Genomic DNA, 16,465 nt, shown 5'->3' on the forward strand with positions numbered 1-16,465 from the left:
AGAAATGGAGAATTTGGTGCCAGCTGGTGGTGTAGAATTCTGAGGCAGCCCCCTTCTGTTCAACCCTGATGCTTCTGTTGAGCTTCAGTGGAATTATAGCAACATAACAGAAATTCCAATGGTATTCTGGCATAGTTCAAAGGGAGAAAAGGGAAGAGAAATAGGAACAGAATGAACATATGGCATTCATACTATTGACAATGAAACTACAGACAGAGCTTAAACACAGGTCAAGCAGACCAAATGTCCTCTTCCTATGCTATAATTTTGAGCTCATTCTGTATGCAGTATGAATTTTTTTGTATCTCACAAAATTGCTAAGAGTACAATAAGGACAACAGAATTAGGTTTGCGCATGAAACAGTCATACCATCAGTAACATGTTATAATTAGAATAACGGTAATGCAAACATTATGACATAAGCAAATAGTATAATTTGAATTCTGTGTCTTGGATACTAGGGCCTTGGAGATTTTTTGTTTGTGCAGATTATTCCTGGATTCAATTGACACTGTCATTTCCCAAGTTCTGCCACTCACACGTCATCGTGGCATTTGCAAGGCTTGTCAAGAATAAGGATCACCATGACCAGTTCTGTTGTAGGTTGCTGATCTTTGTGCTATCAGAAGAAATATTTATATAGCTAAAGGATGTTTCCTTGTTCAAAGCAATATTTCTACTCCTGAATTGATTTCACTAGTTCTATTCACACATTTGAATACAGCCACATTCTGATCTAACTTGACTGAGAGCGAGTGTCAGAATTTCTTTCTTTTCTTTGTAGAACCGCAATTCACAACCAGTTTCCCTGGCTTTCTCGAGGTCCTTAAGAGATGATTGAAGCTCCTGGGTTATAATTCCTGATATCCTTTTCTCCTTCAAAATCCAGTCTAATGCCATCTGACTTCTCAAACAATCATCCAATGATTGTTTGGAATAATAGGAAATTACATCCTGTGGAAATGAAAACGGAAAGAAACAAATAGTGCAATTATTATACACTGGACATCATCACATTGGTAGAAAAATCAGTTAGGAATAGTTTTATATTTGGTGGCTTATACTAACAGATTCTGATATGAAATAAGATGATAAAATGTTTCACAAAAAGTAGCATTTATTGTTCTAATGCTTTTCAGTTTTTGCAATTCTCAGTGTCATCTATCGGGCGTATTTTTGATAAATCAATATATCATACTTTGCCAGTAACCATGGTATGTTAAAATACATTCCGTACTTCAGGATGCTGTGGGCTATGTTAGGTTTGCAGAGATGTGACAACACACTTGCAAACTTTCCTGAATGTAACATCAAGATTAAAAAATATGCATTTTTAATGGGACGGGGGTAATGCTGGCTGGGCTATCATTTATTACCCATTCCTAATTTCCCTCAAGTAGTGATGGTCGGCTGCCTTCTTGAACCTCTGGAGTCTATATGCTATAGATATATCTACAGAGCTGTTGGGAATTGAGTTCCAGAATTTTGACAAATAACAGTTCAATTTTAGGATGGTGTGTGGCATGGAGGGGAACTTGCAGATGGTGTTTTTTGTAAATATCTGCTGTATTTGCCCTGATAGGTGATAGGTGTTGCAAAGTAAGTTTTTAAAAAATGATTTACGGGAGCAGGACGTCACTAGCAAGGCCAGCATTTATTGCCCATCCCGAATTGTCCAGATGGCAGTTTTAAGAGTCAACTACATTTCTGTGGGTCAGGAGTCACATGTAAACCAGACCAGCTAAGGATGGTAGTTTCATTCCTTAAAGGACATTTGTAAACCAGATGTGTTTTTCCAACAGATAATAATGGTTTCATGGTCATTGTTAGACTCTTAATTCCAGATTTTAATTTTACTGAATTTAAATTCCACCATGCTGGGATTCAAACACAGGTCCCCCGGAAATTACCTGGGTCTCTGGATTAATAGCACAGCGATAATACCAGTAGGCTATCGCCTCCCCTAATAGTGATGTCATTGTGTTAACGGAAGGCTCCAAGAACCACAAATATCTTCCTTTGAATTTTGTTATTTTTAACCGGTGGAATCCCATTCTAAGTTTGGTTTTGACAGGGCATCACATAGTCCTTATGGAGAAGAAATCCCATTTTTATCTGTTGTCAGTATTAGGACCTTTGGTTTTCCCTATATATGTTAATGATTTGGATCTCGATATGCAAGGAACAATTTCAAAATTTGCAAATTCCATGAAATTTGGATGAAGTACTATGAGGAGGACATTGTGAGACTCCAAAAATTCATTGTCAAGTTGATGAAGTAGGCAGATAGATGGCAGGTAACATTCTCTCTGAGCTGCGCATGTAGCCGCTCCAAGGATCTGTGCATTGCAATTGATTTTCACATGCCAGTTGCAACATTGACTTCCAGTTCCAGAGGTTGCTGCAAAGCACAAGCCTTGGATGCCTGTGCAATCAAAAGGGAACACTGTAGCAGATGACTTTTAATACAGGGAAGTGTGAAGTGACGCACTTTGGTCAGAAGAACATTGAAAGACAATCAAAATAAGTGGTACAATTCTAAAAGGGGTGCTGGAGTTGATGTGGTATATGTGCACAGATCATTGAAGATGGCAGACAGGTGGAGAAAGCAGTTAATAAACATACAGTATCCTTGTCTTTATTAATAGGTGTATAGAGTACAAGAGCAGGTAGGTCACATTGAACTTGTATAAGCTACATGTTAGACCTAAGCTAGAGTATTGTGTACAGTTCTGGATGCCATTGGAGAGAGTGCCGAAGTTATTTACAAGACTGGATCTAGGAATGAGAAACTTCATTATGAAAATACGTTGAAATAGTTGGAACTCTTCTCCTTGGAATGAAGAAGGCTAGGAGATTTGATAGAGGTTTTCAGAACCACGGGTGAACTGAACAGAATAGATAGGGTGAAGTTGTTCTTGCTTGTAAAGCTGCATTTTGGAAAGGCAAATCAGAGCAAGACTTATACACTTAATGATAAGGTCCTGGAGAGTGTTGCTGAATTAAAAGACCTTGGAGTACAGGTTCATAATGTTATGGACCCCCTCAAAATATTTCAAAGAAGTAACCTGGACCCTAACTTTGCTAGTTGTTTCAAGCAGGTGTAACGTGGGTATTGCAGGAGAGATGCAGCTGGTCAAACCACTTGGTTTTAAACAAGACAGAACTTATTTACAAGATTACCGAATGAAACACAAACAAAAGAGAATAGAATACCAAGCAACTTAACCTAACTGAAAACCCAACAGATTCTCCCAATTTAATGATGCTGTTCCAATTATTTGCAACAATCCTCATAAACACCCCTTGGTAAAATCAAACACAGGGTCTTACAGGAGAGCGAGAGAGAGAGAGAGAGATGGCAGCATGGAACACCCTCTTCCATGTAGCTGTTTCTTGGACCAGTAGCCTTAAACTGAATGGACTGCTTTCAGTGAATAGTCAGACTGCTAAAACCAAACCAAACCAAACCAGACAAAAGCTGAGCTGAGAGAACTGGCCACTCCTCTTTCATTTAACAAGTGTTTCTTTTAAAAACTTGAAAGCCTTTTTTTCCTGAGGCAGTATCTGTTAGCTATAATCTAATTGGCCCTAAAACCCATCCAAGCCAGACATTTCAGAATTGCTACTTTTACAACCTCCCTGAAAAAAAAAGCCAAGGACAACATAACCTTGTTAAAGGAACAGCATCATCACAATAGTTCTTTCAAAATGCAGGTAGATAGGATAGTGAAGAAGGCATTTGGTATGCTTGCCTTTATTAGTCAGTGCATTGAGTATCGGAGTTGAGAGGTCATGTTGAGGCTGTACACGACATTGGTTAGGCCACTTTGGACTACTGCAGTCAATTCTGGTCTCCCTGATGTAGGAAGGATATTGTGAAACTTGGAAGGGTTCAGAAGAGATTTACAAGGAGGTTGCCAGGTTAAAGGGTTTGAGCCATAGGGAGAGGCTGAATAGGCTGGGGTTGTTTTCCCTGGAGTGTTAGAGGCTGAGGGGTGACTTTATAGAGATTTTTAAAATCATGTAGGGCATAGATAGGGTAAATAGACACAATCTTTTCCCTGGGATGGGGGAGTCCAGGACTAAAGGGCCTAGGTTTAGGGTGAGAGGGGAAAGATTTATAAGGGACCTAAGGGGCAGCTTTTTCACACAGAAGATGGGGTATATATGGAATAAGCTGCCAGAGGAAGTGGTGGAGACTGATACAATAACAACATTTATAAGGCATCTAGATTAGTATATGAATAGGAAGAGTTTAGAGAGATATGAGCCAAATGCTGGCAAATGTCATAAGATTAATTTAGGAAAATGGTTGGCATGGACAAGATGAACGGAAGGGTCTGTTCCCATGCTGTACATCTCTATGACTCTAAAAGAAGCAAGAATGAAAAGGCATAGATTTAAAGTGTTATGCAAAAGACAAACCTTTTTCACACAGTGAGTAGTAAGGGTCTGGAATGTATTGCCTGGAAATGTGGTGGAGGCAGATTTAATTGAAGCATTCAAGAGGGTATTGGAGGATAATTTGGATAGAAGTCATGGACAAGGGTATGGAGAAAAAACAGGACATTGGCTGCAAGTAATGGCGCTCATTTGAAAAGCCATCCTCGGTTTGTTCCTGCAGCCCACATGGATGCCAGATGCCAGTCTTCAGTCAGTTTGATTCCCTCCACATGATAACAAGAAATGGCTGAAGACGCAAGATTATTAATTATTCTGTGCTTTTCAGCAGTTCAAGCTTAGCGATAGGAACCGGGGAAAAGATGTAAACAGATTGTGAAAGACTGAGTCAGATATCAAGGTAATGAAAGAGACTTTAGCAAAGCATAAATCAGACCAGCAGACTAGTGTGGAAAGTCAATTAAAAGTGAAGCAATAATGGTTTACAATTAATGACGATTGAGCATAGCAGTTGTTTACAGGATGGATATTGGGATTACAATATCTTAAGAAGTGGTGTAGTATTAAGTTCCAATTTGTTTGGTTTGTTGGTGTAAGCATCAGCTGCTAATTATTTCTTCATGTTTGGTCAATTAGCTGAAAGATTACCTGACGGGAACACTTCCTTTCTCGCAGACTTTTTAAGTTTCCATTCCAGTGTAACAGTTGAAAGACTGTCATCAATTCCTGCAAAAAGAGGAAGACAATAAATCTTGTTAAGAAAAAAAGGTCCCAGTTAGGAGGAGTTGGATTAGGTCATTTGGCAGTCTCAGCCTGCTCCGACATTCGACAAGATTTACAGGGATCTTGCCAGGTTTGGAGACTTTGAGCTGTAGGCAGAAGCTAAATAGATTGGGGCTGTTTTCCCTGGAGCGACAGAGGCTGAGGGGTGACCTTATAGAGGTTTATAAAACCATGAGGGGCATGGATAGGATAAATAGACAAAGTCTTTTCCCTGGGATGGGGGTGTCCAGAACTAGAGGGAACATTTAAAAGGGACCCAAGGGGCAATTTTTTCACATAGACAGTAGTACGTGTATGGAATGAGCTGCCAGAGGATGTGGTGGAGGCTAGTACAATTACAATATTTAAAAGGCATCTGGATGGGTATATGAATAGGGAGAGTTGAGAGGAATATGGGCCAAGTCCTGGCAAATGGGACTAGATTAGTTTAGGATATCCAGTCAGCAAGGACCTGTTGGTCTAAAGGGTCTGTTTCCGTGCTGTACATTTCTATGACTCCATGACTCTATGTCTGACTTTTTATTGATACCACCCTGCACAATCCCCAGCCCCTCAATTCGGTCACTACCCTTATCGCTTTACATCTTGAAAATACTCAGCGAATGAACATTCACAATGCTCGGTGATACAGAACTCCAAAGCTTCATAAATCCTTGAATGAGGACAGTTGTCCACAATACAGCTTTAAGTCGCCAACACGTATTCTGAGACTGACACTGTGTTCTAGATTTCTCAGCCAGAGGAAACATTTTCTTATCATCTACCCTTATTATGTTGTATGTTTCTAACAGGTCAGCCGTCTCTCATTCTCCGAAAATCCATGGAATAAAGGTCTATTGAACCTATTGGGACTTTATCCTGCAGTGCTGAATGATGCTCCTTTAACCCATTGTCTCCACTCTTAGTGTGCTGTATCTCAGTATTACTGGGACTAATTATTGCCTGATTCTTAGAGTTTCAACAAACGTTTTTATTTGCATGCTATTATACATAATATTGATCTCTAAACCAGCTCTCTCTATCCAGCTTTTATCATCTTTCTTACAGAATCTCATCAGCATATCACTTTTGATGTCAGTGTTATGTTATCTTAAACATCATCATGTCATTTTCATATGCTTCTCTGTTGTGCTACAGTTCCCATATCTCTCATAATAGATCAGTTTTCCTACTACTACTGAAACTGCATTAACTGGCCTGTGGTCTCATGTTTTCTCTTTTCCACCTTTCTCAAGTAGTGGATTATGTTTATTTTCTTCCAATCCATGGGAGATGATCTAAGGAATTCTGGAACTTCAGAATAAATGTATTCATCATCTCTGCAGCTATGTCATTCAAAACGCAAGGGTGCAAGTTGCAAGAATAGGAGATTGGTCACAACTTTATCCCATTAATTTTCTAGAGTTTTCTTAATTTTTATTGATTTCCTTCAGTGACATGGTTCACTTTTTTTTGGATTTTTCTTGTCTCTTCTATGATGAAACATGATACAAACATGGTATTCAGGTTCCTAACTTACTAAATGCACCAGACAAGCTCAACATCAAGATGTTGAACTTTGTACACCTCAATCATATCCTCACTCAGCCATCCCTGCTAGAACAACCTCTGCAAACACCCCAGACGATCTAGTGTCTCTTCATAACTGAATCGCTCCAGCCCAGGCAACATTCTGGTGACTATCCTCTGCACCCAGCCTAATACAATCACATCCTTTCAACAGTGTGGTGACCAGAACTGCACATTATACTCCAGCTATAGCTTACCTAACATTACATACAGTTCCATCCTAACCTCCTTGTTCTTGTATTCAATGCCTTCGCGAATAGGGAAAGAATCCCATATGCATTCATAACCATCTTATCTACCTGTCCCATTGCTTTCAAGGATCTATGTCTCTTGTATTCTGTACTTTCAAAGGTCCTACCATTCAATCTATACTCCCTCACCTTGTTAGTCCTCCCAAAATGCACCATCTCACACATTTCAGGATTGAGTTCCATTTGTCACTGTTCAACCCATCTGACCAGTCCATCTCTATCATCCTGTAGTCTAAGGCCTATCTCCTTGCTACTTACCACACCACCGATTTTTGTGCCATCTGGGAATTTACTATTCATACCTTCATTCATGTTTATTAATTTGGTATAATTCCCATAGAGTTTGATAATTTTAAACAAGAAAATTGAATTCACAGTAACAATCAGTTTGCAATATTTAAATAAAAACTGAAACTCCGGATGCTGGAACTCTGAAACAAAAAATAAATTGTTGGAAAAACTCAGCAGGTCTGGCAGCATCAGTGGAGAGAAAACAGAGTTAACATTTCAAGTTAATTGACCTTTCAGAACAAATGTAGCTAGGAAAAGATGGTATTTATGCTGAAGACAATCAGTCGGGTGGGAAAAGGAGTTAGCGGATAGGCAGAGATGGTAACTAGACAGGGAGAGAGAGAGTGAATGACAGTTAGGGAGTCAAAGGGATGGATAACAGTGTGCTCTAGAGAAAGAAATACTGATAATGGATCCATAAGTAGCTGGAAATGAATTGGCTGTAATGAAAGCAGCCCATATCATTGACAGGATCTGGAGTATGGGGATGGGGATAGGACATGGGAGAGTTTCTAAAGTTATTATACTTGATATTGAGCCCAAGTAGAAAATGAGATGTTGTTCTTCTTGTTTGTACACAGCCTCACTGGAGCACTGCAGCAGACCTGAAACAGAGATGTTGACGAGAGAACGTGGTGGTGTGTTGATGTGGCAGGCAACTGGAAGCTCAGGGTCACTTTTGCGAAAATACAGTCCGTATTCATCTTCTCAATTTAGCAGAGTGAATACAGTCGACTGTATTGAGTGAAGTCAGGTAAATTGCTGCTTCACCTGAAAGGTGCTTTTGGGGTCTTGAATAATGAAGAAGGAGTAAGTATACAGGCAGGTGTTGAACCTGCAATTGTAGGGAAAATGCAGTGGGGTGGGGACTGGTGTTGGGAATGGAAGAGGAATGGACCAGGGTAGCCTGGAGGGAAATGGTCCCTGTGAAGTGCTGATAGAGGAGGGAAAATGTGCACTTTTACAGGAAGAATGGAGGAGCTGAATATTATTTAAAAGAAGAAAGACTAAGGAAAGTGAGATAGAATCATAGAGATGTACAGCGTGGAAACAGACCCTTTGGCCCAACTTGTCCATGGCGACCAGATATCCTAACCTAACCTAGTCCCACCTGCCAGCACTTGGCCCATATTCCTCCTATTCATATACCCATCCAGATGCCTTTTAAATGCTGCAATTGTACCAGCCTCAGCCACTTCCTCTGGTAGCTCATTCCATATACCTATCACCCTCTGCATGAAAATGTTGCTCCTTAAGTCTCTTTATATCTTTCCCCTCTCACCCTAAACTTTTGCTTTCTAGTTCAGGACTCCCCCAACCCAGGGAAAGGACTTTTGCTACTTATCCTATCCATGCCCCTCATGACTTTATAAACCTCTATAAGGTCACCTTTCAGTCTTTGATGTTCCAGGGAAAACAGCCCCAGCTGATTCAGCTTCTCCCATAGCTCAAACCCTCCAACCCTGGCAACATCCTTGTCAATATTTTCTGAACACTTTCAAGTTTTGCCACATCCTTCCTATAGCAGGGAGACCAGAATTGCACACAATATTCCAACAGTGACCTAACCAACATCCTGTGCAGCCGCAACATGACTTCCCAACTCCTATACACAATACTCTGACCAATAAAGGAAAGCATTCCAAATGCCTCTTTCACTATCCTATCTACCTGCGACTCTACTTTCAAGGAACTATGAAACTGCACTCCAAGGTCTCTTTGTTCAGCAACACTCCCTAGGACCTTACCATTAAGTGTATAAGTCCTGCTCAGATTTGCTTTTCCAAAGTGCAGCACCGTGTATTTATCTAAATTAAACTCCATCTGCCATTCCTCAGAAATTGGCCCATCTGATCAAGATCCCGTTATAATCTGAGGTAACCTTTTTCACTGTCTGCTACACCTCCAATTCTGCTGTCGTCTGCAAACTTACTAACTGTACCTCTTATGCTCACAGCCAAATCATTTATATAAATGATGAAAAGTAGTGGATCCAGCACTGATCCTTGTTGCATTCCACTGGTCACAGGCCTCCAGTCTGAAAAGCAAGCCACCAGCACTATCCTCTGTCTTCTACCTTCGAGCCAGTTCTGTATCCAAATGATTAGTTCTCCCTCTATTCCATGAGATCTAATCTTACTAACCAGTCTCCCATGGGGAACCTTGTCGAATGCCTTACTAAAGTCCATATACATCACATCCACTGCTCTGCCCTCATCAATCCTCTTTGTTACTCAATCAAGTTTGTGAGACATGATTTCTCTCACACAAAGCCATGCTGACTATCCCTAATCAGTCCTTACCTTTCCAAATGTAAATCCTGTCCCTCAGGATTCTCTCCAACAACTTACCCACCACCGACGTCAGGCTCACTGGTCTATAGTTCCCTGGCTTGTCCTTACCAACTTTCTTAAACAGTGGTATCACATTAGCCAACCTCAAGTCTTCTGGCACCTCACCTGTGACTATTGATAGAAATATCTCAGCAAGGGGCCCAGCAATCACTTCCCTAGCTTCCCACAGAGTTCTTAGATACACCTGATCAGGTCCTGGGGGTTTAACCACTTTATTGCATTTCAAGCCATCCAGCATCTCCTCCTCTGAAAAATGGACATTTTTCAAGATGTCACCATCTATTTCCCTACATTCTATATCTTCCAGGTCCTTCTCCATAGTAAAGACTGATGCAAAATACTCATTTAGTATCTCCCCCATCTCCTGTGACTCCACGCCTTGCTGATCTTTGAGGGGCCTATTCTCTCCCTAGTTACCCTTTTGTCCTTAAATGTATTTATAAGAATCCTTTGGATTATCCTTAACCCTATTTGCCAAGGCTGTCTGATTTCCCTCTTAAGTATACTCCCACTGTCTTTATACTCTTCTAAGGATTCATGTGATCTATCCTGTGTATTCCTGACATATGCTTCCCTCTTTTTCTTAAACAAAACCTCAATTTCTCTAGTCATCCAGCATTCTCTACACCTACCAGTCTTTTCTTTATCCCTAACAGGAATATACTGTCTCTGGACTCTTGTTATCTCATTTCTGAAGGCTTCCCATTTTCCAGCTGTCCCTTTACCTGCAAACATCTACCCCCAATCAGCTTTTGAAAGTTCTTGCCTAATACCATCAAAATGAGCCTTCCTCCAATTTAGAACTTCAACTTTTAGATCTGGTCTATCCTTTTCCATTACTATTTTAAAGCTAATAGAATTGTGGTTGCTGGACCCCAAAGTGCTCCCCCACTGACACCTCAGTCTCCTGCCCTGCCTTATTTTTCAAGAGTAGGTCAAGTTTTGTCCCTTCTCTAGTAGGTAGATCCACATACTGAATCAGAACATTTTCTTGTACACATTTAACAGATTCCTCTCTTTCTAAACACTTAACACTATGGCTATCCCAGTCTGTGTTTAGAAAGTTAAAATTCTCTACTATAACACTATTATTCTTACAGATAACTGAAATTTCCTTACAAATTTGTTTCTCAATTTCACACTTACTATTAGGGGGTATATAAAATAGAATCCCAATAAGGTGATCATCTCTTTCTTATTTCTTAATTCCACCCAAATAACTTCCCTGGAAGTATTTCTGGGAATATCCTCGCTAAGTACAGCTATAATGCTATCCCTTATCAAAAATGTCACTCTCCGCCCCGTCTTGCCTCCCTTTCTATCCTTCCTATAGCATTTGTGTCCTGGAATATTAAGCTGCCAGTCCTGTCCATCCCTGAGTCATGTTTCTGTGATTGCTATGATATCCCAGTCCCATGTTTCTAACCATGCCCTGAGTTCATCTGCCTTCCCTGTTCGGCCTCTTGCATTGAAGTAAATGTAGTTTAATTTATCAATCCTAACTTGTTCTCTGCTTTGTCCCTGCCTGCCCTGACTGTTTGACTCACTCCCTTTCCCAACTGTACCAGTCTCAGATTGATCTCCTTCCTCACTATCTCTCTGGGTACCCCCACCCCAACCTTCCAAGTTTAAATCCTTCCCAGCAGATCTAGCAAATTTCCCTGCCAGTATATTAGTCCACTTCCAATTCAGATGCAATCCATCCTTCTTGTACAGGTCACTTCTACCCCAGAAGAGATTCCAATGATCTAAAAATGTGAACCCTTTTCTCATGCACCAGCTCCTCAACCACATATTCATCTGCTCTATCCTCTGGTTCCTACCCTTACTAGCTTGTAACACTGGGAGTAATCCAGATATTACTACCCTCAAAGACCTCCTTTTTAAATTCCTGCCTAACTTTCTATATTCTCCCTTCAGAATCTCATCCTTTTCCCTTCCTATGTCATTAGTTTCAATATGTACAATGACCTCCTGCTGGTCCCTCTCCCCTTTGAGAGGGACCTTCTCTGAGATATCCTTGATCCTGGCACCAGGGAGGCTACACACCATTCTGCTTTTTCGCTAATGGCAGCATAAATGTCTATCTGTGCCTCTGACTAGGGAGGTTCCTATCTCAATTGATCCCTTGGAACCCAATGTACCCGTCATTACATTAGAGCCAGTTTTGATACCAGAAACTTGGTTGTTCTTCCAAAATTCCCTGAGAAGTCATCATCCCCTACATTTTCCAAAACAGAATACTTGGTTGAAATGGGGATAGCCATAGAAGACTCCTACACTCCTATCTGCCTACCTCTCTTACTTTCCTGGAGTTAACCCATCTATGTGACTGTATCTGTGACTTTTCTCCCTTCCTATAACTGCCATCCATCAGACTCCCTTGCTCTTGTAAATTCCTAATTGCCTCTAACTGTCTCTCCAACCGATCCATTTGGCCTGACAGGATTTGCAACCAAAGACATTTCCTGCAGACATAATCCTCAGTAACTTGTAAACTCTCTAAACTCCCACATCTGTCAAGATGAGCATATCACTCTACAAACGGCCATTTTTGCTCCTTCACAATCTGCAGACCCAGAAAATAGTACCACCTTATTGCTCTAAACAAAACACACTGCTTCAGGCTAACTTAATACATACGGCTTATATTTTAAAAAAATTATCAAGAGACAGATCTCAATAAAACAAATAATCAAGAAAGAAGCCACTCTACTCACTATTGTAGAGTTACAGCAAGGCTACACTTAAAAACTATTCATTTATCTGTTCCTGTGCTGTGAGCTCTCCCACAGAGGTCCCTCCAAGATCAGTTGTGAATTTCACTATTTGTAAGCTTTCCTAGTCACACTCTGATGTCCAGAGATACATGAATTCAAACAGCAAGGCAGTAACTGCGCAGATTCACTATTGTGTCAGTTAGCAGTATTTTTTTTCTCTCTGTCTCTGTCTCTCTCTCTCTCCACCCCCCCACCCCACTTCACCATGTGCTTCCTTTGTCTGTCCTTCTCGCTTTTAAAAGTGCCGTTGTTTTGACTTTTTTTCTCCGAAGTTCCAAAACAATATAACAGCATATAAAACAATAATTGCTGCTCCCTAATTTCAAGGAAATTCACCTCCAACACCTAAAATGCCTCAAAAAAGAAGCAGCTCTCACAGCCAGAATTTTTTCCCGTCCTCCATCTTGGATTACCCAAAATCCTCAGATTTGTGTGCCCTCATGGGTAGATCACAAAAAACTAGCATACAAATTCAGGAGGCAATAGGGATGACAAATGGAATACTAGTGTTTATTTCAAAGGGATTGGCATATAAAACAGGGCTGTTTTGCTAAAACTGTACAAGGAACCAGTCAGACCACAGCTGGAATACTGTGAACCACTTTGAAATCCTTATCTAAGGAAAAATAAACTGGTATTGGAAAGGTTCAGTGGTTGATCCCAGGTATGGAGGAACTGTCTTATGAGAAGTTGTGTAGGTTGGTACCTGCACAAAGTGGAGTTTAGAAGAATGAGAGATAATCTTAGGGGATCTAGGGACTTGATAGGCTAGATGTAAAACGGTTGTATCTTTTTGTGGGAGGGTTTAGGACCAGTACATGACCTCAGAATAAGGGATGATCTATTTAAGACAGAGACGAGGAGGAATTTTTTTCCCTCACAGGATGGTGAATCTGTGGAATTCTTTACTACAGAGGTCTGTTGAGGCTAAATATAATCAAGGCCAAGATCAGTAAGGGAATCAAAGGAATCAAATCTAGTGTGATGGACCTCTGTCCCAATTTCCTCATGTTTATGCTCAGGAAAAGGTTTTGTGGCCTTGGCAAATGTTGAGAGTATCAGCTATAATGAGCTTAAAAAGACAAGGGGCAAAGAAAAGGTAATAATCAAATTACCTGAAATTCCAACATTGTTTTGCCTTTGTTTGCCTCCAGCATATAGTGATAAGCCCCAATGCTTGTTGTAGGATCCTTTGCGTCATGTATGCTACCCTAATGTAAATGCAAGAAAAGAAACTAACAAAATGAAATGTTTTTGATACCTATAAATACCTTAACAATGACCATATCCAACAAGCCTGAGTTACCCAGCAGTAAAGGATACTTTCACCAAGGTAGGATGTAGTCACAGCAGAGACCGCCATTCTCCGTGGCATTGCTGGAGGTAAAATGCTTGTGACCAGTAAGATGGCCAGCAGCACTCCAAGGAGGAATTTCTTCCCTAAGTGGGGTTGCAATATCCACCTCCAGGCAAGAAACAGTCCACACTGATTCAAATGGCTGCAGAACAGCTGTCTGGAGCATTTTGTGCTGCCCCTAACTTTTCAGTGGTGTGATGGGAAATCCCAACATCCAAAAAATCACATTTCTTGAGTTAGGAAAGATACTGGAGTAAACATCAATTGGATGTAGTGGACATGATGCACATTAAAGGTGGTTTCTGAAGAAGAAATGCATTTGTAGAAAATCAACAGAGAAGTTTCAAAATAACAATTTTTGAGTTGGTAAGCAAGAGACATGAGCGTAACAAAAGTCATGAGTTTTTTGCACTTTAGAAAGGAAGATTGAGATTAATGCAGAGAAAAAGAGTTGTAAAATATTGTTACTTTTTTCTTTCAACTCAACTGCATGTAATTTGTTATCTTCACTTGTGAAAAATCACATATGCAATTCAATGCCTTGTTTTAACATGCAAAGATCTTGGTTAGGAAATTCCTTGGAGTCTATCCCACTTTGGTACAATGACTTAATCAGATATGAGTTAGAAGCATCATGTCTGTCACACATTTTCTTAAAGTCATGACAACAGAACGGGAGAGACACCAATGGAATTCATTTTCTGGTTATATTACCGCAGTTTGAACAGTCAGTTCTATATGTCAGCATGGACTGAAATATTTTCGCAAAATGACAACTGCTGACTAGGGAGAAATCAAAAAAATGTAGTTTACTTACACTGACTGATGCAACTGCTTCTTCTATGCTGCTTCTGATAAATTCCATTGTGATTAAACGAGACGGGTGTTCATTGAAGACAGAGTTTACTAAGGCTACTCTTGCTGCATCTCGCCTGGCTTCTGCCTTGGTTGAACAGTACTATATGCAGAAATGGTAATACCAGTCAATAGAATTAGTAAAAAGATATAAATTCTAGACGACAGAGGTTAGCACATAACACCACTACACCCTTCCTCTATCAGTATACTGAAGGGATCATTCCTTTTCAACACCTTGGTTCATTCCTCAGTCAACCTTTCCCCAGTACCATTCTATACCAGCAGGAGAAATGTAATGTCTATAGTTTTACCTTCTACTTTGTCATCATTGCTGGTACTAAAAGCAGTTTTAGTCAATTGACCTAATATCCTGCTTGGAATCATTTTATTTTAAAATGTGCCTGTGAAACATCTTAACATATTGTTGCTACATAAATATTAGTTGTTGTTGTTCTCACGTACTAGCTGAATGAGATGGTTTTATGGCATATGGTAGTGTCTCTTTCTCTGAGTCAGAAGCTTCATGTTCAAACCCCACTTCAGGATTTGATAGCCAAGAATAATGCGCTTGTAATGTAGCTGATAGCTGTATATTATTAATCTGCAAATCCTTGCAACAGATGTCAGTAGGCGATAGAATGCAACGAATTTCCTACTCAGTCAGTGAAGAAAAGAAAATTAGAGCTCCTACCATTATTAGTCGTACCTCCACTTTATAACATTCATGTCAAATTGCATGTTACCATGGCATGTCAGACACTCTGAGTGATGTATGACTCACCAGCAGTTATAGTGTGAGGTAAAATAGTATCTTATTTAGTAAGTTACAAATGTTTATAAAGAGCTTCCCTCAGAATCCTAGTAGCACACAAACCCACCAACACTCTCAAACAAAAACTAACAAACTTAAAAGACCCAGTACATCCCATGGACAAAACCAACATCATCTACAAAATTCTATGCAAGGACTGCCACAAACACTACATAGGACAAACAGGAAGAAAGTTAGCCATCAGGATACATGAACACCAGCTAGCCACAAAAAGACACGACCCTCTCTCCCTCGTAGCCCTACACACAGATGAAAAAAGTCACCATTTCGACTGGGACAACACATCCATCCTGGGACAGGCTAAGCAAAGGCATGCCAGAGAATTCCTAGAGGCCTGGCACTCCAACCACAACGCCATAAACAAACACATAGATCTAGATGCCATCTATCAACCCCTCAGAAAACGAACAGAAAATGACATCACCACAAACCCCAGGAACCCCATCCAGGAGAAAGATATAAATAGAAAGCAGGAGACAACAGCTTTGCTTCACTTGGAGGTCGCCACTGATGATGTTACCTAGCCAGGTAATGAAATGTCTGGATATCAAACCTACAGCTCAGCGAGCAAACCTACACCCTAGAGCTTCCCTTTCAGCCACTTTAAATAGGAGGTAACAACATTGTGACAGCACTATCAGAGTCGAAGAGTGTGGTGCTTGAAAAGCACAGCAAGTCAGGCAGGATCCAAGGAGCAGGAGAATTGATGTTTTGAGCATAAGCTCTTCATCAGGAAGAGCCAAGTATAATGATAAATGTTTTCCCTTTGCATAAAATGTGTGTGTGATATGACAGCAAATCTCTGACTACTAAAGCCTTTGGGAAGATGTAAATTATTGGAGGAAGGTAAAGAGTCAAAACTTTTTTATTTCCCAACGTGACCACATTTAATGTGTTAAATACAATTAAAACAATACTAAATTAATCTTTCACAATTTATAATCAATTCTTTTTCTTCGAAGTGGAAAGCATTTGGTGAATTCTG

General features: G+C 40.2%; 1 protein-coding gene across 1 annotated transcript in view; it reads right to left on the reverse strand.

Annotated features, from left to right (window-relative positions):
- Positions 1-703: 703 nt before the first annotated feature.
- lix1 (limb and CNS expressed 1) overlaps positions 704-16,465 on the reverse strand; it is a 44,236-nt gene continuing 28,474 nt past the window's right edge. The window contains exons 3-6 of the mRNA XM_043702835.1: positions 14,608-14,748; positions 13,549-13,644; positions 5,054-5,131; positions 704-955 (exon numbers count right to left, since the gene is read on the reverse strand). Of these exons, the coding sequence (XP_043558770.1) occupies positions 704-955; positions 5,054-5,131; positions 13,549-13,644; positions 14,608-14,748 (567 nt within the window). The remainder of the gene's footprint in view (positions 956-5,053; positions 5,132-13,548; positions 13,645-14,607; positions 14,749-16,465) is intronic.

Source organism: Chiloscyllium plagiosum, chromosome 2 (assembly GCF_004010195.1).
Source record: "Chiloscyllium plagiosum isolate BGI_BamShark_2017 chromosome 2, ASM401019v2, whole genome shotgun sequence".
Classification (NCBI taxonomy): Eukaryota; Metazoa; Chordata; class Chondrichthyes; order Orectolobiformes; family Hemiscylliidae; genus Chiloscyllium; species Chiloscyllium plagiosum.